The sequence below is a fragment of the Pseudopodoces humilis genome, chromosome 17, assembly GCF_049639895.1.
Source record: "Pseudopodoces humilis isolate 2021_Gansu_Grassland_sample_001 chromosome 17, ASM4963989v1, whole genome shotgun sequence".
Taxonomy (NCBI): domain Eukaryota; kingdom Metazoa; phylum Chordata; class Aves; order Passeriformes; family Paridae; genus Pseudopodoces; species Pseudopodoces humilis.
Window position 1 is genome coordinate 6,886,137 of NC_142216.1, and position 23,019 is coordinate 6,909,155.

General features: G+C 49.0%; 3 protein-coding genes across 6 annotated transcripts in view; 2 read left to right on the forward strand and 1 right to left on the reverse strand.

Moving 5' to 3' along the window:
• Positions 1 to 241: 241 nt before the first annotated feature.
• MRNIP (MRN complex interacting protein) lies at positions 242 to 3,763 on the forward strand. Its single transcript, XM_014253063.2, has 7 exons — positions 242 to 320; positions 437 to 496; positions 607 to 704; positions 1,872 to 1,941; positions 2,228 to 2,364; positions 2,596 to 2,698; positions 2,916 to 3,763. Exons 1-7 carry the CDS (start codon positions 261 to 263, stop codon positions 3,462 to 3,464), a joined length of 1,077 nt encoding a protein of 358 aa, XP_014108538.1. The 5' UTR covers positions 242 to 260; the 3' UTR covers positions 3,465 to 3,763.
• A 226-nt stretch (positions 3,764 to 3,989) lies between these two features.
• On the reverse strand, positions 3,990 to 8,419 carry SQSTM1 (sequestosome 1). Of its 3 annotated transcripts, none has more exons than XM_088063583.1 (8): positions 8,153 to 8,419; positions 7,929 to 8,024; positions 6,911 to 7,140; positions 6,643 to 6,799; positions 6,093 to 6,179; positions 5,331 to 5,575; positions 4,910 to 5,117; positions 3,990 to 4,293 (listed from the first exon to the last, which is right to left on the reverse strand). In XM_088063583.1, the coding sequence occupies exons 1-8, from the start codon at positions 8,328 to 8,330 to the stop codon at positions 4,136 to 4,138; spliced, it is 1,359 nt and encodes a 452-aa protein (XP_087919709.1). In that variant the 5' UTR covers positions 8,331 to 8,419; the 3' UTR covers positions 3,990 to 4,135. The 3 variants fall into 3 exon arrangements, with proteins under 3 accessions (XP_087919709.1, XP_005523619.1, XP_005523620.1); XM_005523562.3 differs by having other exon boundaries at positions 6,093 to 6,182; XM_005523563.2 differs by lacking the exon at positions 6,093 to 6,179.
• A 7,251-nt stretch (positions 8,420 to 15,670) lies between these two features.
• The window catches only part of MGAT4B (alpha-1,3-mannosyl-glycoprotein 4-beta-N-acetylglucosaminyltransferase B), a 50,783-nt gene continuing 43,434 nt past the window's right edge, over positions 15,671 to 23,019 (forward strand). For both annotated transcript variants that reach the window (XM_014253261.2, XM_005523561.3), the window contains exon 1: positions 15,671 to 15,800. In XM_014253261.2, coding sequence (XP_014108736.1) covers positions 15,704 to 15,800 — 97 coding nt within the window. In that variant the 5' untranslated portion in view covers positions 15,671 to 15,703. The remainder of the gene's footprint in view (positions 15,801 to 23,019) is intronic.

The window sequence follows — 23,019 nt, forward strand, 5'->3', positions numbered from 1 at the left end:
GCCGGTGCCGGTGTTTCTGCCCGGTGTCTCTGCCCAGTCCCGATGTCTCTGCCCGGTGTCCGGTCCCGATGTCTCTGCCCGGTCCCGGTGTCTCTGCCCGGTGTCCGGTCCCGATGTCTCTGCCCGGTCCCGGTGTCTCTGCCCGGTGTCCGGTCCCGATGTCTCTGCCCGGTCCCGATGTCTCTGCCCGGTCCCGGTGTCTCTGCCCGGTGTCGCCGCCGGGGGGCGCTGGCGGCTCGAGCGGCGGTCACGTGGCCGCAATGGCGCAGCGGTTCTGGGTGTTGAGGTGTTGCCGCTGCCGCCGCTTCCAGGGGCAGCAGGTGGGGACGGGACGGGACGGGACGGGACGGGACGGGACGGGACGGGACGGGACGGGACGGGACGGGACGGGGGCAGTGGGTTCCGGGCGCTGACCCACCCCTCTGTGCCCTCCCAGGCCAAGCGCAGCGGGCGGTGGAGCTGCAGCGTGTGCGGCCAGCAGCAGGCCGTGCAGAAGGTGAGGGCAGCCCTGCACCCTCCGCCGCGTGTGCTCGCCCTCGGTGACACCTGGGCTGTCGCCGCACTTCGTGCTGCTCCCTCAGCCTTGTGCTCATCCGTTCTGTGCAGGTTTATGGGCAGGGCTCGGGCCTGGAGTGCCGGCGCCATGTCCAGAAGCTGAACTTGCTGCAGGGTGAAGCAGAGGAGGCGTTGGGTTGGACATCTTGGTACAGTGTTTAACCTTTACCTGCTCGTTGCTTTTGATGTGCTGCAGCTGATGTGCATCTTCACACACTGGGTGCCTGTTGGCCAACCTGAGCACATCACAAGAAGGTTTTCTGGCCTGTTGAGAAGCCTTGCTGGTTTTGGCCTCACCTCAGGAACAAGCTCTTTGTTTCTTTTCATAAGGATTTCTTTCAGATAACTATAGGTGATCAATAGCATGTGTTGGTTAGGCCTTTACTCGTAGTATGTACAGAATAGAGTTTGGGTTTGTTGTGTTTTGTTTTTTTTTTTTTGTTGGGTTTGTTTTTGTTTTTTTATTTGGTCTTTTGATGAGCTGACTGTGGAGATGTCCCTCTTGCAGATTACAGTCCTCATCAGATTACATCCTCAGAAAACATCCATTTGAAGAAGTTGCTGCCTAACTCCTGGCATTTAGGGGGTTCACACTGTGAATCTGTTGAGTAATCGCTGCTGCTATTGATAAAAAACCTAGTGCAAACACTTTGGCATAATTCCTGCTGGGCTGGAAAATCTGAGTAGCACCTTCCTGTTTATTTCATTTCTGAATCTGTTTATAAATCATCTAATCTTGAAGTGGTCTTGAACTGGTCCAGCCTCCTTTTTACTCAGTTATTTTCAGAGATCAGTCACAGGTAGTTACGTAAGTTAGTTGTGACTACACAGTGCTTCACAGTTAAGCCTGGAGAAGAAAACTCATTGTTCACTTTATCAAAAAGTGTTGCTATTTTTATTCTCAAAGAATTGTGAAATTCAAAACGTTATGAAACAACTTCCCTTTTCCTTGCTTTCATGGGAAAAAAGTGAGTTTAAATTGTTGTACCAAACACTGTTATATCCCTAGTTATGATCCATTAAAGTGTTTAATTTCATAATCAGTGGCTTTAGATCAAACCTGCAATTCTATATAGCAACAAGGAGGGCTCTAACAAGAACCTCTAACTAGATTTAATCAAGTATTTGTGCAATGTATCTTGCAACTCATTCATTTGGCGTAAGTTTTTCCACAGATCCTGTTTTTTTCTGACATGTCTCCTATCCAGTGTTCTTATCCATGCTTTCTGTTCAATCCCTTGTGCTATGACTGGGTGATTTGAAGCCTGTAAATCAACAGTGTGTTCTAGAAATTGTAGTTTAAACCTCTATTTTAGGTGTGTAGAAGACTCTGTAAGTGACAGCAAAAATAAAGCAGCACAACAAGAGGACAGTTCAGTCCAGCAGGTAAGATCCCTACAAAGCTGAGGTAAATACAAACCCATTCTGTTCTGGGTGAATCCCAGTGAAACCAGTGATCCTGTTACATGGTTCAGACAGCTGAAATGGTGTGTCAAATCAGAGAGGCTCCTGCAGAGACAGAGGGAGGTGTACACAGAAACTGCTCCTGAAACTTCAGGGGACTGAACCTGGGAATGTGATACATGATGTGGGGCATTCGGCCCCTGCATAACAATACCAAAAATGAGAACCCCCATATTTTGCTGTTGTTAGTAATTCTTCAGTGTTGTAGGAGGGAAGGACAGAAGGCAGTCGTTGGAGTAAATATCTGGACCAGGAGAGTGAGGATCAGGAAGATGACAAGGAGGAGGCAGCTCTGGAAAGGCAACAGTTCTGTTCCCAGAGAAAGAACACTGTGGGAGAACAAAGGTACAGAGAGAACTTGGTTTTGCAATTCCTGCCCCTGAGTGGTGACACTTGATTTGGAGGTGTAGGAGGGAGCTCATCTCTGAGATCTGAGATAAGGTGCAGGTTGCAGTGTATGACCTGAGCAGGGATTTGGTATTTGGGGATAAAGAGCCATCCATTTTATGAACCTCTCTGGTGATCTGTGAAAAGTGGATCTAATCTGTCCTCTTTGTTAATGGCTTTCTTGGCCAGGAAACACCTGAAGCACTTCCTATCCAATGATGTTCCAGAGCAGGCAGAAGAAAGTGGAGTTTCTCAGCTTCTCTATCAAGCCAAAAAAATTAAAACCACTGAGGTATTTTAGTTATAGAAGATGCTCCTGACTTCTTTTGTATCATCATCACTTTGAATTTTTGAGTCTTTCTCTGTTCTTCTTCAAGCAAGCCAATGAATGACTGGGGAGAAAAAAGTGTTGGGGGGTTTCTCTCTGAAAGGTTTTATTTAAGCAAAGCCAATGCCACCTTTACTGCTTCTATGCTGCATTTATAACCAAGTTCTCTCCATTCTTACAGCACAAGAAATGCTTTGTAGCAGTGCCTGATGGACATGATGGAGATGCTGGTTCTGGAGGCCATGTGGTTCCTGCTCTCTGCAAGGCTGTAGTGCCTGAGGAGAATACACAGCCCCCAACTGCTTGTACCAAACTATCCAAGTGGGGAAAATATCTCTCATTTTCTGACAACTGTAGTGAAAATGCTGCTGCAGTGACCATGGCACTGCAGGAGGGCAGTGGAGTTGTGGGGCTAGACAGCACTGCTGCTGGCAGGGCCTGGAGGTGCTCAGGGCAGGCAGGAAGAAGTCTGCCTCAGGGTACAGGTTTTGAATTTAACAAGTGTGTTGCTAGCACTGAAGATCTAGCCCTGAGACTGCCCAGCAGCAGGTGCTCAGTTGAGGAAGTGCTCAGAGAACCTCAGAGCCAGGTGCTCAGGGTGGGAGCTGCTGCAGGAACCACTGCAGGAAGGGCAAACACCCTTGTAAACTCTAACCCTAGGCTAAAGATGAGCAATATTTCTTGTGAGCAACTCTTCCACACAGGTGAGGAGTTTGATGATGACCTCTGACATGTCTTGCTTATTTCTAAGGCATTTGCTATGTTGTTTACTGAGAGTTTTGAACTAAAGGTGGTTGTACACAAAGCCATATAGAACTGCACTATTCAAGTTGTTTACTTGCTTGATTGGTTGTGTTTGGGGGGAAGGGAAGGAGGGGGAAGAGACTCTCTCAGGTTACAGTGTTGTCTAGCAACCTCAGCAGCTAGAAATAGGAATGGAAGTAGGTCAGCTATGGGAGACAAAGCTCACAGGCTTTAAGGATTCCTGGCCTGTACAATTAAATTCTGTGATTGACTCCTCCTTACAAACTACAGCTCTTTTTCCCCAAACTACATCTTTGTTGAAATCTCCCATAGCAACCCTCCCAGAGCTGTGAGCTAGCTCTAGCAAAAGAAAAACATTGGATTGCTCTAATTAGGGCAGCCCTAAGTGTACAGCAAGGAATGTGCAAAAAGGCAGTCCTAGGCTGCTTTGTGGTTTTAGCCTCATCTGTAAATAATGTAGCTGTGATACTGAAATGCTCACACAGACACATCACAGGCAGTAGTATTTATTTTTCCTCCATTCTACAAGCACTTGAGAACATGAGACAGAAACCCAGAGTAGGAAGAATGATGAACCATAATAATAACTCATGCTGCAATTTCTGCTTTCAGCTAGAAAAGTGCTTTTTGTTACTACTACAAGTGAGGTGGCTGCTTAGAATACTGGATGGCATCTAGTGCTGCCCCAATGTCGCAGTTCTTGGTCTGCAGGAGCCGAGTGAGCCATCCACCCTCATCAGAGAAGCCCATGGAGAGCATCTGGGACAGGGACTCGATGAGGCGAGGGTCAGCTTCTGTGAAAGGAAGAATAGTTTAAGAGTTAAGCTATTTCATGTAATTGGAAAACCAGGCAAGGCTTTAATAGCACTCTCCGTGAGAGGAGGAGACATGCTCATCTTTATCTCCCACGAGTGCAGATGTTTGAGATAAACAATACATAACCAGAGCTAAGGAAAGTGCTTAGTCAGGCTCAGCTGGCCTTGCAGTGGGGGCTCAGTGCTGCTGATCTCAGCTGAGAGGCCTTGGATACTGTTACTGGCTCCCATCAGAAAAGTGCTGCCCTAAAGCCACAGGATGTACTGGTCCACATCCTGCATTAAAATCCTCTCAAGCAGTACACAGCAAGGACACGACTGAGAACACCTGTTTTGTGTTGCTCAAATGGTGTATTAGCCTAAAGTCAGACATCTGATTAAGACTTGGCAGCCCATGTTCAAGAGAGGAACCACCTGATCATCTCTAACAGGGTGCAAGAGCTGCCAAACCTGCCCAAATCAGGGACAGGTTTGGCTCTAACTTACACAACCTTGGTTTCTACCACCTCTAAAACAGTCTGCTTGTTTCAGGCCAAGTTGGCAGTTCTCAAGCCAAATTTACTCTTAACTATGGAACCTGCACACACTCTCCTACCTGGGGGGAGGTGTGGGTAGAGAGCAGCTTCTCGCAGCCCCGTAGGTCCTGGCTGGGGAGGATCCTGAGGCACATTCAGGGAGCTGGGACCGTCTGTGTCTGGCATTTGCAGAGACTGCAGTTCACCTGTGGAAGGATCCACTTCTTTGGATGATAAGTGGGTCCAGTCCTCCTCACCCCCTGATGAGCTGCTAGATTCACTGTGTTCCTGAAATGGAAAAAAAAAGGTCCAGGTCCTGTAGTGCTTTGCCAGGCAGGATGCACACTCCTACCATTTGCCTTTAATATAAAGAATTACATCCACAGGAAGTCCTACAACCTTTGCTGTAAACCTGTAAAAGTGCTGTATATCACTTAATCTGCTCTCATCTTCTTATTCACCCGCACCAAGTAATCATACTCAATGTCATAGTTCCTGTACCTGGGAGTGGAAGCTGCCATCTTCCATTTGTGTGGGCACAGGATCTACCACCATGTCCTGTATCTGTTCTGCAAGGACATTCATTTGGGTAGCAGACTCTGTGTTACTCCAGTCTGCTGTGGTCTGAACATTCTGGGTTGAAGCACTGCTGGTTGCCTCAGCATTGGTCTTCTCTTGGTTGGCAGAAGTGGGAGTCACTTTGCTTCTCTGTCCTCCGTGTTCCACATCGATATCAACTTCAATACCTAGAAAAGCATTTGAGGTGGACAAAATCTTAAGGGTTTTTTCCAAAGTACAGTAAATGATCCTAAATAGATCAATCCTGCTCTACACTCTTAAGGTTTCTGTCATCCTACAATTTGCCATGTAACATGCAGGAATTAAAATGCAAAGCCTTCTTTAATAAAGAATAGCTAAGCACCAAATAGTTATCTTCTTCTACACAGACCATATATTTAAAGGGCCAGAGCACAAGTTACATCTATGTCCACATAAACCAGGCAAAATCCAGAGTCACCACTGACTTGAAGTTACAGTGCTGACACAAATATTTCCTCATTTACTCTCAAATAAAAGGCACTGAGTGGCTGTTCTAAGCCTAAGTATTATTAGTATCCAAGTGTAAATTAAGCCTTTGAGGCTTAGGAGGCAGGAGGTAGCTCCAAGACCAAGACGACTTCTTCACAACAGCTGACTGCTGCTCCTGTTGAGCAGACCTATAAGCCAGTCTCAGGGACTGATAACAAACTGCAGGTCACTTACCCAGGGGGCTCAGAAAAGCTGCAACACTCTCCCCAACATTCTTTAGGAAGGTGACATTGGGGTCCTGAGGCTGGCTGTTAGTAGAAGCTTCTAGAAAAACAATTTCTATTAGCACACACAAGCTCAGAGGGGAAGGGCACCTGCAGAGGGTGTGTCTCCACAGGAGCTTAGCGCTCATTCCTGTCACTGGCAAACATTAAGAGAACAAAGCACTGCCAAGAAAAACTAACTGAGCTACCTCTGGAACAGAAAGCCAGCATTAGCGTTGTTATGGCTCATTAGCCATGCTGAAAGGCAGATCTGGAGTAGAATTGTGACATGCTTGTCCTAACAGCTCGGCTTGGTTGGGTTCCAGATACTTTATCTACATGCTCATTGATTGCATGGACCTGAGCACACCTTAAAGTAATCATACTTTGGACTGAGAGGTGTCAATTATTTCAAGTGAATTAGATCAGTTCCTTTGTTTGCTTTCCCACCCAGACTCTACACCTCAGCTAGTCTGAGGCTCCACCACCAGTACCTTGTCTACCAGGGCATCTCCTCTTACCTTCTGCAGCGGGTGCACTGGGGGCTGCAGCAGTGGCTTCGGTTTGCTCCGAGTTCTGGCAGGGACCTGCAGGCCCAGGATACCCCCAGCAGTGCATCCATGGGAAGGGTGGAACACCATGGCGCATTTTACGGAGCCAGCGTCCTCGGGGAAGCCACTGTAAAGGGTGACATTCATCCATGTGACACTGGGTTCTGAGCAACTGAAACGCTCACCTGAATTTGTCCAATCTCTCACTCATCAGTTGCCTTCCACAGATTTTGCTTACCTCAAATGGATTAAGCAGTGGGCTTTGGAACATCACCATGTTGTGCTCCTTGTGGATGCCTTTCCCCTCACAGATGCTGCACAGGTCATAGTCTGGGCAGACACTGCACTTGAACCTGGTCCCCACCACAGGTCCCTCACAGCCATCACAGATGACGTTGGGGTGCACCATGTTGCGAGGGGGCTCCTGGCTGCACTGCGAGCGGTGCTCCCGCTTGCACTCCTTCTTCTCTGTTAAGGAAAGGAAACTTTGCATCAAAAACAGGTTACTACTTACAGACTGGAAATCAGGCAGAAAAAGCACAAACAGACCATCAGAGCAGTGCTTACTAGGTCAGTTTATTTTTACACTGGCTGCCAAAGCTAAGCTAGGCTCCTAAGAGACTTTAAACCACATGCAAACAGGTTTTGCAAAGATACTTTCTCCTGAAACCAAGCATGCCTTATCCTAAATATCTCTTGACATCCTTATTTTAGATTGGTACTGCATCACCTCATGTTGGCTTCTCATCCTACCTTCCCAAGATCTACAAGAACAAAATGTTTCTGGAGGAGGAATTAGGAAGGCGGATGCCAAGAAGCACAACATGAGAACAGGGACAACAGGTGTGGCTCATTAGATGGATTGCAAATAAAGCTTTGAGGGCATCTACCTGAACACAAGGGACTAGGGACCAACTACACACTGGGAAAGTGGAAATAAGGGTAACACGTTGTTGTGACTATTTCAGATACCAATGCTAGTTTAGTGTATCCAGGGAACGAGAATGACAACAGAGCCTCACACTGGGCCAGCTGACAGGGCCACGAAGAAACTCGTGGTTTGTTTATCCCACCTTAGATTCATATTCTGTTATATTACATTGCCCTTTATTTAACCTCCCCCGCAGAGGCCGCAGCTTCCACCAGGCCCCTGAGGACACGGGGAAGGGCCAGAGCTGGCTTCTCCCGTTTTGGGAGCGCTGCCAGGAAGCGCTCAGCCGAGACCCGCCGTGCGCTCCGGAGCTGCGCGGCCGTACCTTTGATATAAACACGGAACACGCCATCCCGCACATAGGGCATCGCCAACTCCAGCTCCTCGTCGGTGGAAAAAGCGATCAGGTCCCCGTCCTCATCTGGAAAGGGCGGAGCGCAGGATGAGGGACCCGGTCGGGTGTCACGGGGGGGTAACGGGGTACCCAGAGCCCCGCGCCCCGAGACCTGCCACCCCCCGGGGCCCGGCCCGCAGCGCAGCCCCGCTCACCCTTGTAGTGCATGCGGAAGGCTGGCGGCGGCCCGGCCCGCAGCAGCCCCTGGAAGAGCTCGGCCACGCGGTCGTAGATGGCCCGGTAGCGGGCGGGCGGCGGCAGGGAGAAGCGGCGGATCTCGCGGGCCGTCTCCTCCTTGCCCAGCAGGTAGGCTTTCACCGTCAGCGCCGCCATGGCTGTGGCGCAGCAGGAATTGCGGCCGGGAGCCGGGTCACACACACGAACGCACAAGGCGGAGCGAGCGGCGGCGACAACAGCTCCGGCGGCCGCGCTTTTATAGCGCCACAGCACAGGCCACGCCCAAAAGGGCCACGCCCCTTTCACCCGGGCCAGGCTCCGCCCCCGAACCCTGTCCTGGTTCTGCTCCTGCTCCTGCTCCTGCTCCGTCCCCATCCAGCGCGAACGGGAAAGCGCTCCAGGCGCGTTTTCCTGCAGCCCGGAAAACCTGTGCGTCCGTGCAAATGCCCGTGTCTGCTCCCTGCCCTGCTCGGCCCCGGGGCAGTGCCAGGAGCGTTTGGGGGCGCGGGCTTGTTGTGGTCCCCAAAGCACCAGCGGGGCTGGGCGGTGCGGAGTGAGTGCGACATTGGGACCTTCTGGGTGTCCGCCGGGACACCCCGGTGGGGAAGCGCTGGGCTGCACCGGCCCTGTCACCGCTCGGCAGGAGCCGGGATCCACCGGGCCACGTGCCAGCCCGGCACTTGGGCCATCCCGGTCCTGCCTGTCCCTCCAGCGTGGCTAACGGGGCCAGCTGGGCCAGGGAGCAGAGCTGGGAGCCACGCGCCAGCCCCGCTCGTGCAGCACCCACCGGAGGGGTTTGCATGCCGAGCATGACAGGAATAAATAACTCTCCCCTGAACCCCGTGTTTCGGAAAGGGGGGGACTAAAAATAAAGACACCGGTGTAAACACAACTGACATTAAGGGGGATGTGCCGTGGCCTTTCCAAGCTGGTTGGCAGCAGTACTTTTTGCAGATCAGATAGAGTTGACAGGCCTCTTAATCCGGCCGCAGGAGGGTTCAGCTGGCAGAACACACAGTCTGTGCTGTCCAAGTGTAATTAAATAATGATGGATCAATGATTATTAGGTTCCTTGTTGGTGTTAATTTCCTCTCACCCAAGGACCTGACCACTCTGACTCTTGGTGCTGTATTGCTTAGTTTAAGATATTAAGAACTTAGGAGAAACTGTGTCATGATTTATCATCTTCTCTAATCAAAGGAAGCATAAATTTTAATTTCCATGATGGGAAGGTAGTTTATTTTTTGATCTAAAGTACGTATGCTAAAACAGTTGTCCTTTCATATAACAACATTTTTGGCATAAGTGTGGCAATGTTGAAATTTCAACAAAAATTTCCTGGGAAATAGTATTTACAGTGGAAAGGTTTGCCCTATGTAAGTTAAAATGTTTTCTAGAAAATTCAATTTCTAGAAAATTCAGTTTCTAGGTATGACATAGCTAATATTGCCACCATGAAGCAGTGGGTTAAAGTTTAAACACCAGCAGACTCAGGTGGAAGCATGGATGATGCTCTGTAATAAATGATTCAGCGGCTTTTAGAGCAGGAAATACTGAAAGATTTGGGCAGGCAGCAAAGCCATACTGTGTTCACCTTCTCTTTTGCATGTTGCTGTGTATATATGCTCATGTCTGAAAGTGTCAGTGAAAGCTGATAACTTGATGTTGTTGAATTATGGTTTTTTCTCCAGAACATCTGATGTGGCACCAGCAGAAGCAGGACATGCAGTACAGGATGCTCTGCCATGCTGCATCTGCCTCACCAAGCAGCACTTCCAGCATGCCCATCTCATGTCCGGTTTCTGAGCCCTCCAAGGGCTACTTTTGATCTCACCTATAAAGCCAAGGACTTGTGTTTTGAGACCCAGCTCCAGCACATTCATTCCTTAGATTCTAAGTTGTTGCTGTTCCAGACAGCTCCAATTCCTATTCCCTTCTCCATCCCTGCCTGTATTTGAGGGGCGTTTGAAGCACAGGGGTTGTCCTCGAGTTGCTGTGTCTTTTCATGTCAATTCTGTCTCCAGGCTGATTGATTGTTACATTTATAATTATCAAGCAATGCGCTAAAATAAAATAAAAAATCTAAGTTTTCCTGTATCCACTTTAATCCAGTTCTCCTGGTGGGACCTGCTGAGTCACGCTCTCCCTTCTGGGTGTGACATCATGAACTTTTACAAAACATAAGGCAAACAGGCTTTCACCGGTCTGTTGTTGGCTTACCTCACCGATCACGGGACAAGGGTGACTCAGTGAGTCTCCTCCTCCTCCTCCTCGAGGTTGGGGATTTCCTCTCACAAGTCCTTTTCCAGACCTCGCTCTCCCCCATGACCTCCAGTTCTGGCTGGCTCTCAGCCCTCCGGAAAAGCCGTGTGAGGAGCTGTGCTGTATTCCCAGATCCACTCGAGAAGTTTCTCCTTCTGTTTGTAAGCGGATCTGGATTTTAGCATTCTCAGAATGAAGCAGTGGCTGTGTGGATATTTTCTTATGACTCCTTAGGAATCTCATAGCAGCACAGCAACCCCTGCCCAAAAAGTGGCTTGTTGGCCCCAGGTGCTGAGCAACCATCTTCACAGATGGATGTAGCAAAGGAACTGTAAAAGGAACAGGAAAAAAAGCTGTTGGAGTTTTAAAATTCAAGTTAGAGAGGAAAGGCTTAAAAAGGAGCAATTAGCATCCCTTCAGTGCTCTGCTTTCTCTCTACACCCACTTCTGCTGGGAAATGTTTAAAAATATTTGGTGAGGTTTTTGTTCTGAGGGCACAATCACCAGAAATATTCCTTCTGTCCAAACTTCTTATGTTTGCAGTAAAGCCCTGGGGGGAAGAAGGTGGGGTGGAGGAGGAGAAATGTTCAATCTTTTCCTTGCTTGCAAACCACAGCAGAGGCTTGTGAAAAACGAGGTTCACACATTTTTTTTAATAGAATTTTAAAGTTTAATAGAAAGACAGTTAGGAGATAAAAATGAAGTATACAGGTACGACCAGGTATCTCTGCATTCAGCCAAGAGAGCACACCTTACTAACAAAGGATTGTCCCTTAAAAACAGAACTCTACTACATATCCATAAATTCTCATACATATTTATACATTCTTCTTAAGTTGATTGATGTTCTTTTGTTTAGTTTTTACCTTGTCCCCTTCCCAATAGATCAATCTTCTTGGTGCCACTGGGTTTTATATCCTCCAATAACAGATGCAATAAATCCTTCTCTTGGAGGTCTTGGAGGACAAGATAATCTTAAGAATGCAGGGGGGTCTCTGATTATCTTCTCAGTCTTTGGGTTATATAAACAAAAGTAGTTTGTGCTTTAGTATCATGTTATAGCTTAACATATATATGTATTATACCGTTATTTTATGTTTCATCAATAACAGAAATAAAAGAAAGTATATTAATACAACAAAGTTTTCTAACCTTATACATATAACATTCATTATAATATTTGCAAAAAGCCAATAATATAATATGCACTTATAACAGGCTGATAGGGATTTTCCAGAGGAAATTTTCCCCCAGATCTTTGCTCCCACCTGAGGCTCCCATCGCTGTCCCAGCGCCCCTGGTGAGGGTTTGGTCCCTGTGCCCCCCCTGGCTCTGGCAGGACAGTGTGGATGGGGCACTTGGTGCAGCCCGGAAAGCTGCACATGGTGCCTCCATCACCACACACTGAGATCCCACACGCTCCTTCCAGAGGCTTCTGGAGAGGTGCAGGATCCTCCAGCCATGTTGGGTCAGACACTGGTGACTCAGCCTGGTCCCATGACCGCTTCTTTCCTCCCCTAGCCCAGTGAAAACACTGTTCATGCCTCGGAAGCAGAACCCTCCTTCCTCACTGGCACAGGCAGAACAGAAAGCTGAGCAGGGAGGTTTTTGCTGTCTCATTTTTGAGGCTGAGCTTTCCTGAAGTTTAGCTGTGCCATGTCAGGTGTTTACACAGGCTCAGCAGGTTTCTCATTGTTGTGGCGAGAAACTGTTAAGGACAGAAAACTCTGGGACAGTTTTTTAACTGAGACAGAGGAGCAGATAGAAAGAATGGGTGGAGAGCAGGCACAAGGTACAAGCATGCTAGGGATGTTATGCAGTTCCATATGGATTTTATGTTCCTAGAAGTGAAAAAAGAGTTTTTTGCAGCCTATGCAAATTGCCTGGGGCAAGTGTTGGTTTGAGAATCTGACTTGTAGCTTTTGCCCTGAATTAAAACATCAACATGTCAACACTTTGAAGGTAAAGCACCCTGTTGTCATCTTCCTCTCTCACGGCTAAGGAGATTTGGAAACAGTTATACTGCAGTGAAACAAGCCATGGTGATGTCTGAACACAGCAGCCTATAAAACATATAGAAAATGAAATTATTTTGTTTCTTGCATAAAGCAGTCTGGGAAGGATCAAGCCTAAAGATGGGCCTAACTCCAGAGCCAAGCTCTTTAGAGCACTAGATAAAATCAGCTATAAATCTGGATTACATTTTATACCTAGACCTAATAAATGTTTTCTCTTTCTAATTTTTGTAACAGCCTCAGGACCTGTGGATTGCTATGGGAGTGTTTCCCATGAAAGCCCCTCCTTTCTGCACTCAGCATTGCCAACATCAACTGTTCAAAGATCATGAGATCACCTTAAATAAAACCTTTTCTCTCTATTTGCTGCCGGGGTTTTGGGTCTCAGCAGTTCACATTTTAATCTTTCTTCTGCAAAAGGACCAAAGCTCAAAACTTGCTCAAAATTTGCTCAAAACTTTAAAAAACAGAATAAAAGACAAAACTGGGAGAACAGGGATGGACTTCAAGAATAAAAGAGACCTTTGCAGGTCTGAGAGAAAAATGGCAGGTGCTACAATCTGGCTTAGTCCCTCATTTTCTCCAAAGAACTCAAGGTTTTTATTATGAGAGGGTGGTATAAAGCTCATTAATTTCTTCAGACTTTTATGAAGACAAAATATAACAGCAGAAATGAGATTAAACTTTATCCTTGTGAAAGAGTATAATTAATTGTCTTGGAGAAATTATTAATGTTCCTCTCTTCTCTTCCCCTGCAGACACACCGCATATCCCAAGTGGAGGGAACATATTGCACCTCTGAAAATAAACAGCCAGCATTTAATGGACTACAACATTTCCCCACCAGCAGCTCTTTCTTGTCTGCCACCTTTGTGGGAGGGAGGATTGCCATTAATTCCTGTGGGCCTGCTGCTGTTCCATGTTCTGATGGGGGTCGCTTGGGCAATGCTTTGTAAAATCCAGGTCAGGATGCGCAGGTCCCCGGCCCACGGGTTCTTTTCAGCATTGCCGAGAGTTCTGCTCAGGGATTTCCCTGCTCAGGGGTGTGAACAGAGCTCTGTTCTCAGCCCTGTAGCTCCTCCCTGGCTGCTGTCACTGGAGGGAGGCAGAAACTTTTGATGCCGTCCAAATGGCTCCCTCTGCCGATTTCCTTCCCGGATTTACTAACCATCAGGTGAGGCCATTTCAAGATTTGAAAAATGTGCTTTATTTCATGAACTGAAGAAAATTCTAAGGATGCAGTTAGGCAAGACTGAAGAAATGGGTGACTTGTGCTTTTCCTCATAAACGTGCACAGCCCTCAGTGAGGCAGCCCCTGCCTGCACCGTCCTGAGTGCTGGGCTCCCTTCACTGCTCACCTTTCCAGAAGCAAACAGTGGACACCTGAGGAGCCATTTGGCAGATTTTCCTTTTCAGGAGAATTCCCATGTCTGCCGGAGTGTTGCTGGGAGGAGATGTGCCCGGGGAGGGCAGCTGGGTCCCAGCTCACCCCTGTCTGCAGCCTGGGATGGCTCCAGGGTGCCATCCGAGCACTGAGCACCTGCATCTGCCATGGGCACACGCCGTGCTCTGCATTGCACCCTAATTGGTCCAAACATTTCAAGCAACACGCTTTGATCACTGGAAACCAGTCCTACAATATTTACATGTCTGAGAAATATTTACTTGCTAAAACAGCTCTGGGGAATGGGGGATGACAACTTTCGCTGGTTGAGGAGTTATGTACTCATGTACAGGGCACCTGAGCTGCCTGACCTCATGCCCGCCCACAGAAACAAGTTTGGATGATGAAGGGAAATAAATGCCTGCGGAGCCTGACCTCACAGTACAGTCTATAATGAAATAACCTGGACCCATTAACAGAAGAAAACAGAAGCAAAACAATTTTGTAATTTGATTTTTTCTGTCCTTCACCGAGGCAAGCAGCTTGAGGTCACAACCCCTGAATACAGGTCCTTTGGAAGAAGGATAATGTCCTTTCAGGCAGCAGCTTCCGTTTGTGATATTCATCTGGCATTGATTTTCTCTCAATAAACGTTGGATGCTGTTTCCTTAACCAAGATGAAACACTTCTGTTGGAATGGCAGCAACGATGCACTTCATGATTCCTGGGGCTGCTGCCACCGATGTCACCCTGCACCCTCCGTGGGGACATCCCTGTGCACAGGGGCTGAGCACACACCTCCATCCAGGGGCACCCACCCGTGACTCCACAGGGACCGGGCCATTCCCGGGGCTCCACGTGCAGGGGTGTGCATCACCCTGGCACAGCCACAGGTACACTCACACCCCCACACCCTGCAGACAGATGGACCCGGGCGCATGTTCACACACACAGACATATGGACACAGAGCGAGGCACATATGGGCACACACGTGTACAGACCCACGCTGGCACCCACAGATAGATCTGTAGCTTCGTGGGCACATAAGGGTGGGCATGAGGAGGCAGGCGTGCATCGATAGGAGTCAGCCAAGGATGTGTACATTTATATACGTAAGCCATGAGCGTGAACGCTTGCACACACACACACATGTGCCTGCAGACGTGCACACACACATGTACATGGGTGGACATGGACAGATACACACACACAGAGGTGCACACACACTCATACACACACAGATACACGCTCAATCTCAGACACAATCTCACACACAGTCACAGATACACACACACACATACGTAGACATGGGCAAACAGATGTGCAGACACACAGAACATGTGCTCACATACACACACTCACATGCACACATACATATTCTCACATACACACTGTCACAGACACACACACTCACACACCCACACTCACTCACCCTCTCACACTCTCACACTCACATACTCCCACACTCATACTCACACTCACACTCACACTCACTCTCACACACACTCCCAGTCCCACACTCACACTCACACACAGTCACACTCACACTCACACACTCACACTCACACTCACACTCACCCACCCCGCCCCTGCAGTCCCGCATTCCCCCGCACGGGGGCGTCCTTTGCTCGCTGTTGCCCCGCCCCTCGGGCCCGCCCTTTGGCCCCGCCCTTCGGCCCCGCCCAGCCCCGCCCCGCCCGCCCGGCGGGCCCGGCGCGGGCGCTGCGAGCGGGCGGTGCGGGCGGTGCGCCCCGCTCCGCCCCCGCTCTCGGCTCCGCGCTCCCCGCTCCGCTCCGCCGGGGCCCCCGGGGCCGCCGAGGCCGCGCCGCGCCCGGGACATGCGGCCGCCCCCGCCGGCGAGGAGGCGATGAGGCTCCGCAGCGGCACGGCGCTCACGCTGCTGCTCGGCTGCCTGTGCGCGCTGCTCTCGCTCTCCTGGTACGGCGCCTTCGGCGGGCACAAAGGTAAGGGGGGCTCGGCCGCCTCCGCGGGGGCCCGGCCGCCGCCCCGCCGCCGGGGAGGGGGTGCGGGGACTCCGCGAGTCGGACCCCGGGGATGCGCTGGGATCCAGACATCCTGAGCATCCTGTGGAACCTGGGCGATCCCGAAGGGCAGAATCCTGCTGGAGCCCCAGGGGGCGGACTCGGCGGGATTCTGTACGCCTCTGGCCCCGCGGTACCCCCTGGTCCCCACGGGACCGTGACCTGTGGAACCTTTGGGGCCGCTGCCCGTGCCCGGCTGGGCGGGAGGTGCCCCAGCCGGGGGTCTCTGCTCGTCCCCCAGCCGCGCTGCGGCCAGGGGTGCCCACGGAGGGTTGGGGGGCTGTGGGGTGATGGGCGGGCTGTTGTCCGGATCGGGGTGCGCTTGGCTTGGCTTTGGCGATGTGCTTCTTTGCACCCCCATGTTAATGGCCAAAATCTTCATGGGCGATAGGAGCCAGGTGGGTTAAATCTGCGTGAAAGTGTGGTAGTGCCAGCAACTGGGGGGAGCTCTCAAATGCTGGGGGTTCTCTGGGCAAACTGGTGAGGGGAGACGGAGCATCTCTGCCTTCCCTGCATGTGTCTCTTGTAGCTCGATGCTGAGTCCAGTAACTTCACTGGATGTGGGACAGGTGTGAGGGCTGTGGCTTCAGCACACAAATATTGGTGCTGGCTTTGCACTGAGTAGGCAGCTGCAGAGCAGAGGTGCAGGGCTCTGTCCCGCCGAGGCTGCAGAGGAATCCTGTGCAGGTGTTGCAGAGATGCTTGCTGCTGGTTTTTCCTGACAACACAATAGTTGCTTTTCTCCACCCAGTCTCTCACTCAAGCAGTGCACTGGACTTATTCTGGCCTGGAGGACAATTCTGACAGTTGCTTCTGAATTGTGTCTCTGTACTGTGTATGAGTGTGTAACCTCCTATACCTGTGGTAATTGCCCAGCTCTTCCAGTTCCTGCACTTTTAGAGGTCATTAAAGGTGTGTGGTCTGACCAACCAGGCCTTGACTCTCTCCTTCCACTAGCTGTGCAAGCATCTCTCCTGCTACAGGTGAGAAGCAGCTTTTGGTGAGTGTGACTTGATGGATTTGCACTCCTGTGGCACACCATGCACCATCACAAGGTGCAGCTTGTGCATAGTGCAAGGCTGGCATCAGGGCTGGGACAACTCTGGGTGAAGGTTTTTTGGCTCTGATGGGCCGGATGACATGAGCCAGTCCAGCCCCTTCCCTGGCAGCAGGCCAGGGGTGCCTGGGAGGTGCCATTTTGTCCTGGCAGCTGCAGGTGTCTGACAGGTGGCTGCTTGGACTCCTCTGCCTCATTCATCACTGAAGGCTCTCCTGTTGTGCTGCTGAGGTGGTTTAAATCCCACCAGAGCTGCCTCCTGCAGAGGTTTAAGTGATGGGTGTTTGCAGTGCAGGGGTGCTGCCTTGGAGGATTGGTTTGTTTCTGCTGGTGGTATTTTTAAGTGGCCACAATGTTTGCATACCCAGGTGTTACTGTTGTGTGTTGCTTTCAGACAGAAGTGCTAGACAGGAGTTGTGCAGGGGCAGAGGAACGCTCTGAGAACTGCCCTGTGGTTACCACTGAGCAGGGGCTTTGCTTGCAGCTTCATCTCATAAATAAAGCAAAAGCAGTGTGCAGTGCTGTGTGGGCTCTGAGCAGCCCCTCCTGCTTTCAGAAGCAGGGTGGCCAACCCCACTAGGCAGTCTGGGCTGTGTTGTCCTTTGACACACTTTTAACAAGCAGCTTTTCCCTTTGGCTCATGCAAGTATCAAAATAACAACCCTGGGTACCACTGTCCCTGTCCTCGGCAGGACCCTCTCCGGATGCGCGTTTTCCTCTGGCAGCAACAGATTGTCAGCTGCACACGGTGATGGCTACAGCAGGTCACAGCCAACACGGGCTGGCTGTGTCAGCACAGCAGCTTTCCAGCTATTGTGGTCATTTATGGATCAGGCCCTTATTCCATACAGAGCTGGAGAAGACCTTGAGAGGTCACTGAGTCCATCTCCTGCCCTCCGCAGGATTGCTGATAACCAGCCCCTTCCTGACAGATGTTTGTCTGCTCTTGAAAACCACCAATGACAGGGACTCCTCCTAAGCTCCCCAGACAATCTGTTTGACATTTAGCAGGCCTCATATTAGGTTTTTCTTATGATTTGTACAGAAATGTCTTTTTCTTCAGTTTACTTTCAGGATTGCTCTTTTTTTTTCCATTTATTTGGTACAGACAGAAAAGTTCCTTCTGTCTTTCTTTGCAGCAGGCCAGTAGGTATTTGGAAATGGCTATCATTTCCCTTACTAATACAGATTAAACCACACTGGTTCCTTTGATCACTCTTTTTTAGGTCATGTATTCTCGGTCTGCAGTTGCTCTTGTTGCTCTCTTCTGGACCATCATCCTTGGTGAGGAGTGATGCTTAACCTGGGATACAGGGCTGAAGTTGCTGCTGTATTTTTGTTCAGAAGACTAAGGGTTGCTTCATATCTTTTACAAACAATGATCCTGTTTATATATCCCACTGTGTGTGCTTTTCACTTTTGCCATAGGTGACTCATGTTTATATTTTTTTATCCCATCAACCCTTCAACTGTTCCTCTCCAGATGTTTTCCTGCTTTTCATTCATTATCTCGTGTTTGTTCAGTTAATTATTCTTACCAAATTGCATTACCTCACGCTTGTCCTTGTTGAACTGCGTCGCTTTTTTTTTTCCCAGACCTCTTCTTCTAAATTATTGTGATTGTTTTGAATTCTGATCTTGTCCTCCTCCGTGCTTGCAGTCCCTCTCAGCTTGGTGTAGCCTTCCAGGGCAGTCAGCCTGTTTTCTCTGCCATCAGCCAAACTGTGGATGAAAACACCGACTGGTGTTGGATCTGGGATGGGTTCCACTGGAAGGTGCTTCAGTAGAGCCCCCAGGCAGTGCTCCGTTCACAGCTGGTCCTCCCAGCAGTGCTGGTCCTACTTTCGGGCAGCTCAGGCCAGTCCCTGCATCCCTGGATACGTTATGGGGATGTCCCATCAGACACTATCAGAGGTCTCTGAAATCTTTGCTTCTTCTCCCATTCCTGCAAGTCCTGATGCCCTGTCACAGAAAGAAATATGAGAGATTTGATGTGATTTGTTCTTGATGAACAGAGGTTATCCCTTGCTCAAGTTCTCTTTGTTTTCTAAGCACTTCAACTGAAGTTAAGCTGATTATTCTATAATTTCCTTCCTCCTTATTCTCATACCTGTATTTTTCAAAGATAGGCTTTGTATTTGCCAGTCCTCTGTAACATCAGTCATCCCCTGTGAGTGGCTGGAGACAATTCCCTGTGATCCTGAGTTGCTGATGTCATTGAGTTCTGGGGAAGTCTGGCAAGGTGTCTGCATTGCCTCCAGTGGGGAATAATATGATATTAAAATGTAAGGCATTGCAGAATCTGCTTGTCTTCCCACTCTGTGTTGAGAGGACAAAACAATTAATTGAAAGAAAATAAACCAGAACAAACCATCTCTAGAGCTGCTTTTATGAGACCAGCTCAGGGCTTGTTTACCTGCTAATGGTGTTCTGCTGTGCTGTGGTTATTAGTAAAGTTTTGACCTCATGGCCTGAAAAAACAGATGCTGCCTCTTTCCAATTATAAACGGGGTTTGAAATAGTCTGCTGGAGTGGGAAGAGAAGGGCAGCCTCAAATAGCACAGCCACTCACCCAGGCAGCCGGTGTCCAGCATCACGGGCTGTTCGGAGGTGGGCCACGTGCTGTGCCTCATGGTGGTGGGTGTCTTGGCCAAAGTCTGATATTCTTTCTTTGCTGATTTTAGATTTAAATATGGTTTCACTTCCCAAAACCACGAGCTGCCATGCAGAAAGCTCTTTTGTAACCTGGTGTCAGGCACTGGACGTGTAGGATTTAATTGTGGAGGATCAGGCCTTTGGGAAGGTGCAGGCAGGTTTGGGTGTTAATGTGCCCAATGTGGGGACTCCAGGGGACTTGGGACTTACTGAGGGATCAAGATAACCAAGAAGGTTTCATGGCTTTAGGTGAGTCACAAGTACAGATGGGATGAAGGCAAACAATTTAACCTACCAATTAAATTGTTGTGGTTTATTAATTTCCAGTGGTGAAAACTGTTCAGTTCTCATCCATAATGTTTGTTCTTATCTTGACTGACTGGCCATGTACTGTTTATACAGCCCTTCTCCTTGTCCTTTGCAGCCTGTGCCAGAGCCATAAATGCTGCAGGATATTTGGGGTTTAAGTGTTGAGATTTGATTTTTAATTGAACAGGAAATTTTAAATCTTGTGTGGAACCTTTTAGGAGACTCCCAACATGCTGCCTGTTGGAAATGCTACAGGTAGAGGTTGGCATGGTACCTCCTCAGTGTGGCTGTGTAGCTCAGGGCGGGCTCTGGACCCATGTTGCCTGTGCAGGCTTCCCCTGGGAAGTTTTTTCTCCATCAACTTTTAATGATTTTGAGTTACTCATTGCCAGCCAACTCCTGGCTTACATCATAAAACCCCAACTGCAGTCAACTCTGTAGCTGTAGATTTGCCTGCAAAGTGGGGTTGCTGTTTGTGTGGTGGTTTCACACCCCCAAGATCAGCTGTGTGGTATTTTGGATGCTCACCTCGTGGGAACTGTTCTTCCTGTGGATGTTGTGGAAGCGCACAGCGCCTTGAAAGGCTCACCAGGCACATCCTGGCTGGGTGTCCTGGTGCAGGTCTGAGCCCAGGGTTTCTCCCTTGGTTTGTGAGTGTGGTGAGGAGCAGGAGGCTGGGTTTGGTGGCTGTGGGGCACTGGCTGCAGCGTGGAGGTTGCTCTGGTGCAGTAGGGAGGGCTCTGTAAGGAAATATCGCTCGTGCAGTGCCGCGCGCGGCGGGATGCTCTGCTCGCTGGGGGTGTCCTTTGTGGGAAGCAAACTTTGTCCCGGAGGGATGTTCCTCTGAGTGTGTTTACAAAGTCTTCTTCTATAGTGCATAAAAGCCGTGAACACTAATCCGCTCTGGAAGCAGCAGAGTCAAAGCTTGATGCCATTAAATACGAGCCGTGTCCTGCGGCATGTGGGGTTCCCGCTGCTTTTTCATTTCTGTTGCCTGCACCAGCTTGACTTCAGGTTTTTGTAGTTTCTTTGAGGTCTCAGGCACTGCCTGCAGCGAAATGGATACGAGTGCAAGTCCTGGTTTGAGCTGGGATCGCTTCACGGCAACCCTTGCAAGCGTTTCCCAGGAGGAGAGACGCCAGCAGGAGACCCAGGAGTGCTTTTGAGGGCTGAGGAGGTGCAGGCAAGGACCTGGCTAGGGAACCATGGAGCTTGGAAATCTGTCATTAAAATGTGTGGTGAACAAAATGATGTGCAGGAGCATTTCTGAGAGACTTTACGTGGCCTGGGTGGTGCTCAGCAGACATGTGAAATTGGTGGCTGGAATGTGGCAGCATTTGCAAAATTATTGCACCTGTGACTTGAACAAATTCATCCCAAGAAGGAGAGGCACTGTGCAATCTGTTGATATGCATTTATCAAAATAAGTAGTTCATTGTCTGGAGTCACCTGTATACTGGTTTTTATTTATTTGCAGTTTTTTTAAGGCCATTAAATGGGGCTCTTGACCTGTATTGTGTGTGCAGTTGCTGCGTCCCATTGCTGCTCCCACAGTAAACGCTGTGGTTGTGTGATGGAGTTGAAGTTACAAGGGCTCTCTCCTAACCTGTGCTCTTCAGCACAGACCTGGAGTTGTGGCCTTGCTGTGCTGTGTCCCTCCCAGTCTTGGAAAATTCAGCTGTCTGGTTTCATGCCTCAGCTCCCATCTACTCTCTGGGGACACTGACATTTCTTGTCTCTGAGGTTTGGAGGACACTGCCACACTTCTGTGACAGCAGGGTCTGTGTCAGCACGTAGGAGAGGAGCAGTCAGAGGAGGTTAACACACACACACCCCCAATTACATCAAGTACTTCTCTTGGTTTACTTCTGTTGCAGAAAAAAACTCATTTGCGATTCCCTTTGATTCATCTAAAACAAATCATTGATTTGTACTTATATCCTGAATGTTCATTGATTATTCACTTAGTGTTTAATGTAAAACACATCTATAGCTGGCTAGTTTAAGTGAAGCTGCCAGTCATCTCCAGAAAGCCTTGAAGCCACTAAGTGCGGGAGAAATTGCTTTAGCAATAGATGGATAAGGCTCCTGCAGGTAGGCTTGGATTATCCATGGTTCTCCCTGTCCACAAAACCCAAACCAGTCACCAAAGGACCAGTTTTTCTGTTTGTGGTATAAAGAAACACAAACAAATACCCATTTCTGGGGTGCCTGGCTCAGCACAGGCATCCACAGCCACCAGGACTTGGAAGGAAACTCTTGAGGCTGAGCCACCTGCCTAAAAATACTTAGAGATGATGCTTAATGTTCCTGGTGAAGATTTTCCATATAATTTTTGTGCCAATTGTAATGTTCAAGTTTTCTTACGAGACAGAGATGAAGAGGGTGTGAGATTGGGTGGGTGAAGAGGGCTGCTGTGGTGGCAGAACTCACTGGGCAAATTAAAGGCTTGTGGAAAGTATTAAAATAATCAAAGAACTTCAGCGGGGATGGGCGGGTTTGCATTGTTAGGAGGAGAGGCTTTTCAGGGAGGGCTGATCAAGTATCTGCTTAGCAGCTTCCTGATACAGGCACAGGATTGTTGTCTTTGATGGAGGGGAAAAATTTTTTTCTGCCTTTTTCAGTTGAATTGCAGCATAGGGGGCTTTTTATTCAGTGTCAGTTTTTATTCAAATGCCCTCCTTGGGTTTATTTTTGAGCTTGCATCAGGCTTCCCTTGCAGACCAGGAAAGTCTGGGAGTGGCAGATTCCTGTATTAAAGAATCTCTTTCTGCATTAATTGTGTCACTGGCCAATTCTCCTTCTGTTTTTGTCCCAGTGTCAAGTCACATTTGAGTCTCCAGGATCAGTGCATTAGCATGGATGCATCTCTGATGCACAGGGGTGGCTCTGTAACTCTGTCCTCTCTCATGCCTGCTCCTGCCTTGCCAGTATTTAAATACTCCATCCCTCCTGTGCTACATACAGGATAAATGCTTACCTAAAGGTTAATCTGTATTTTGAAGTGACTAGACATGCACATGAAAATGACTTGTGCAAGATATTTTAATTTCTGCTTATATTAAAGAGGACAGCAGCAGCGTTAAAATGTAAATCATTAGGCATTAAAGAAACTTCTGG

Excerpts from the sequence above, each read along its gene's own strand:
- MRNIP (XM_014253063.2), top strand. The coding sequence starts at position 261 with ATGGCGCAGCGGTTCTGGGTGTTGAGGTGTTGCCGCTGCCGCCGCTTC. Across the intron at positions 497-606 it reads AGCAGCAGGCCGTGCAGAAG|GTTTATGGGCAGGGCTCGGG; the intron begins GTGAGGGCAGCC and ends CGTTCTGTGCAG. Across the intron at positions 2,365-2,595 it reads AACACTGTGGGAGAACAAAG|GAAACACCTGAAGCACTTCC; the intron begins GTACAGAGAGAA and ends TTTCTTGGCCAG.
- SQSTM1 (XM_005523562.3), bottom strand. The coding sequence starts at position 8,330 with ATGGCGGCGCTGACGGTGAAAGCCTACCTGCTGGGCAAGGAGGAGACG. Across the intron at positions 7,141-7,928 it reads GTTCCGTGTTTATATCAAAG|AGAAGAAGGAGTGCAAGCGG; the intron begins GTACGGCCGCGC and ends TTTCCTTAACAG. Across the intron at positions 5,118-5,330 it reads ATGGCAGCTTCCACTCCCAG|GAACACAGTGAATCTAGCAG; the intron begins GTACAGGAACTA and ends TTTCCATTTCAG.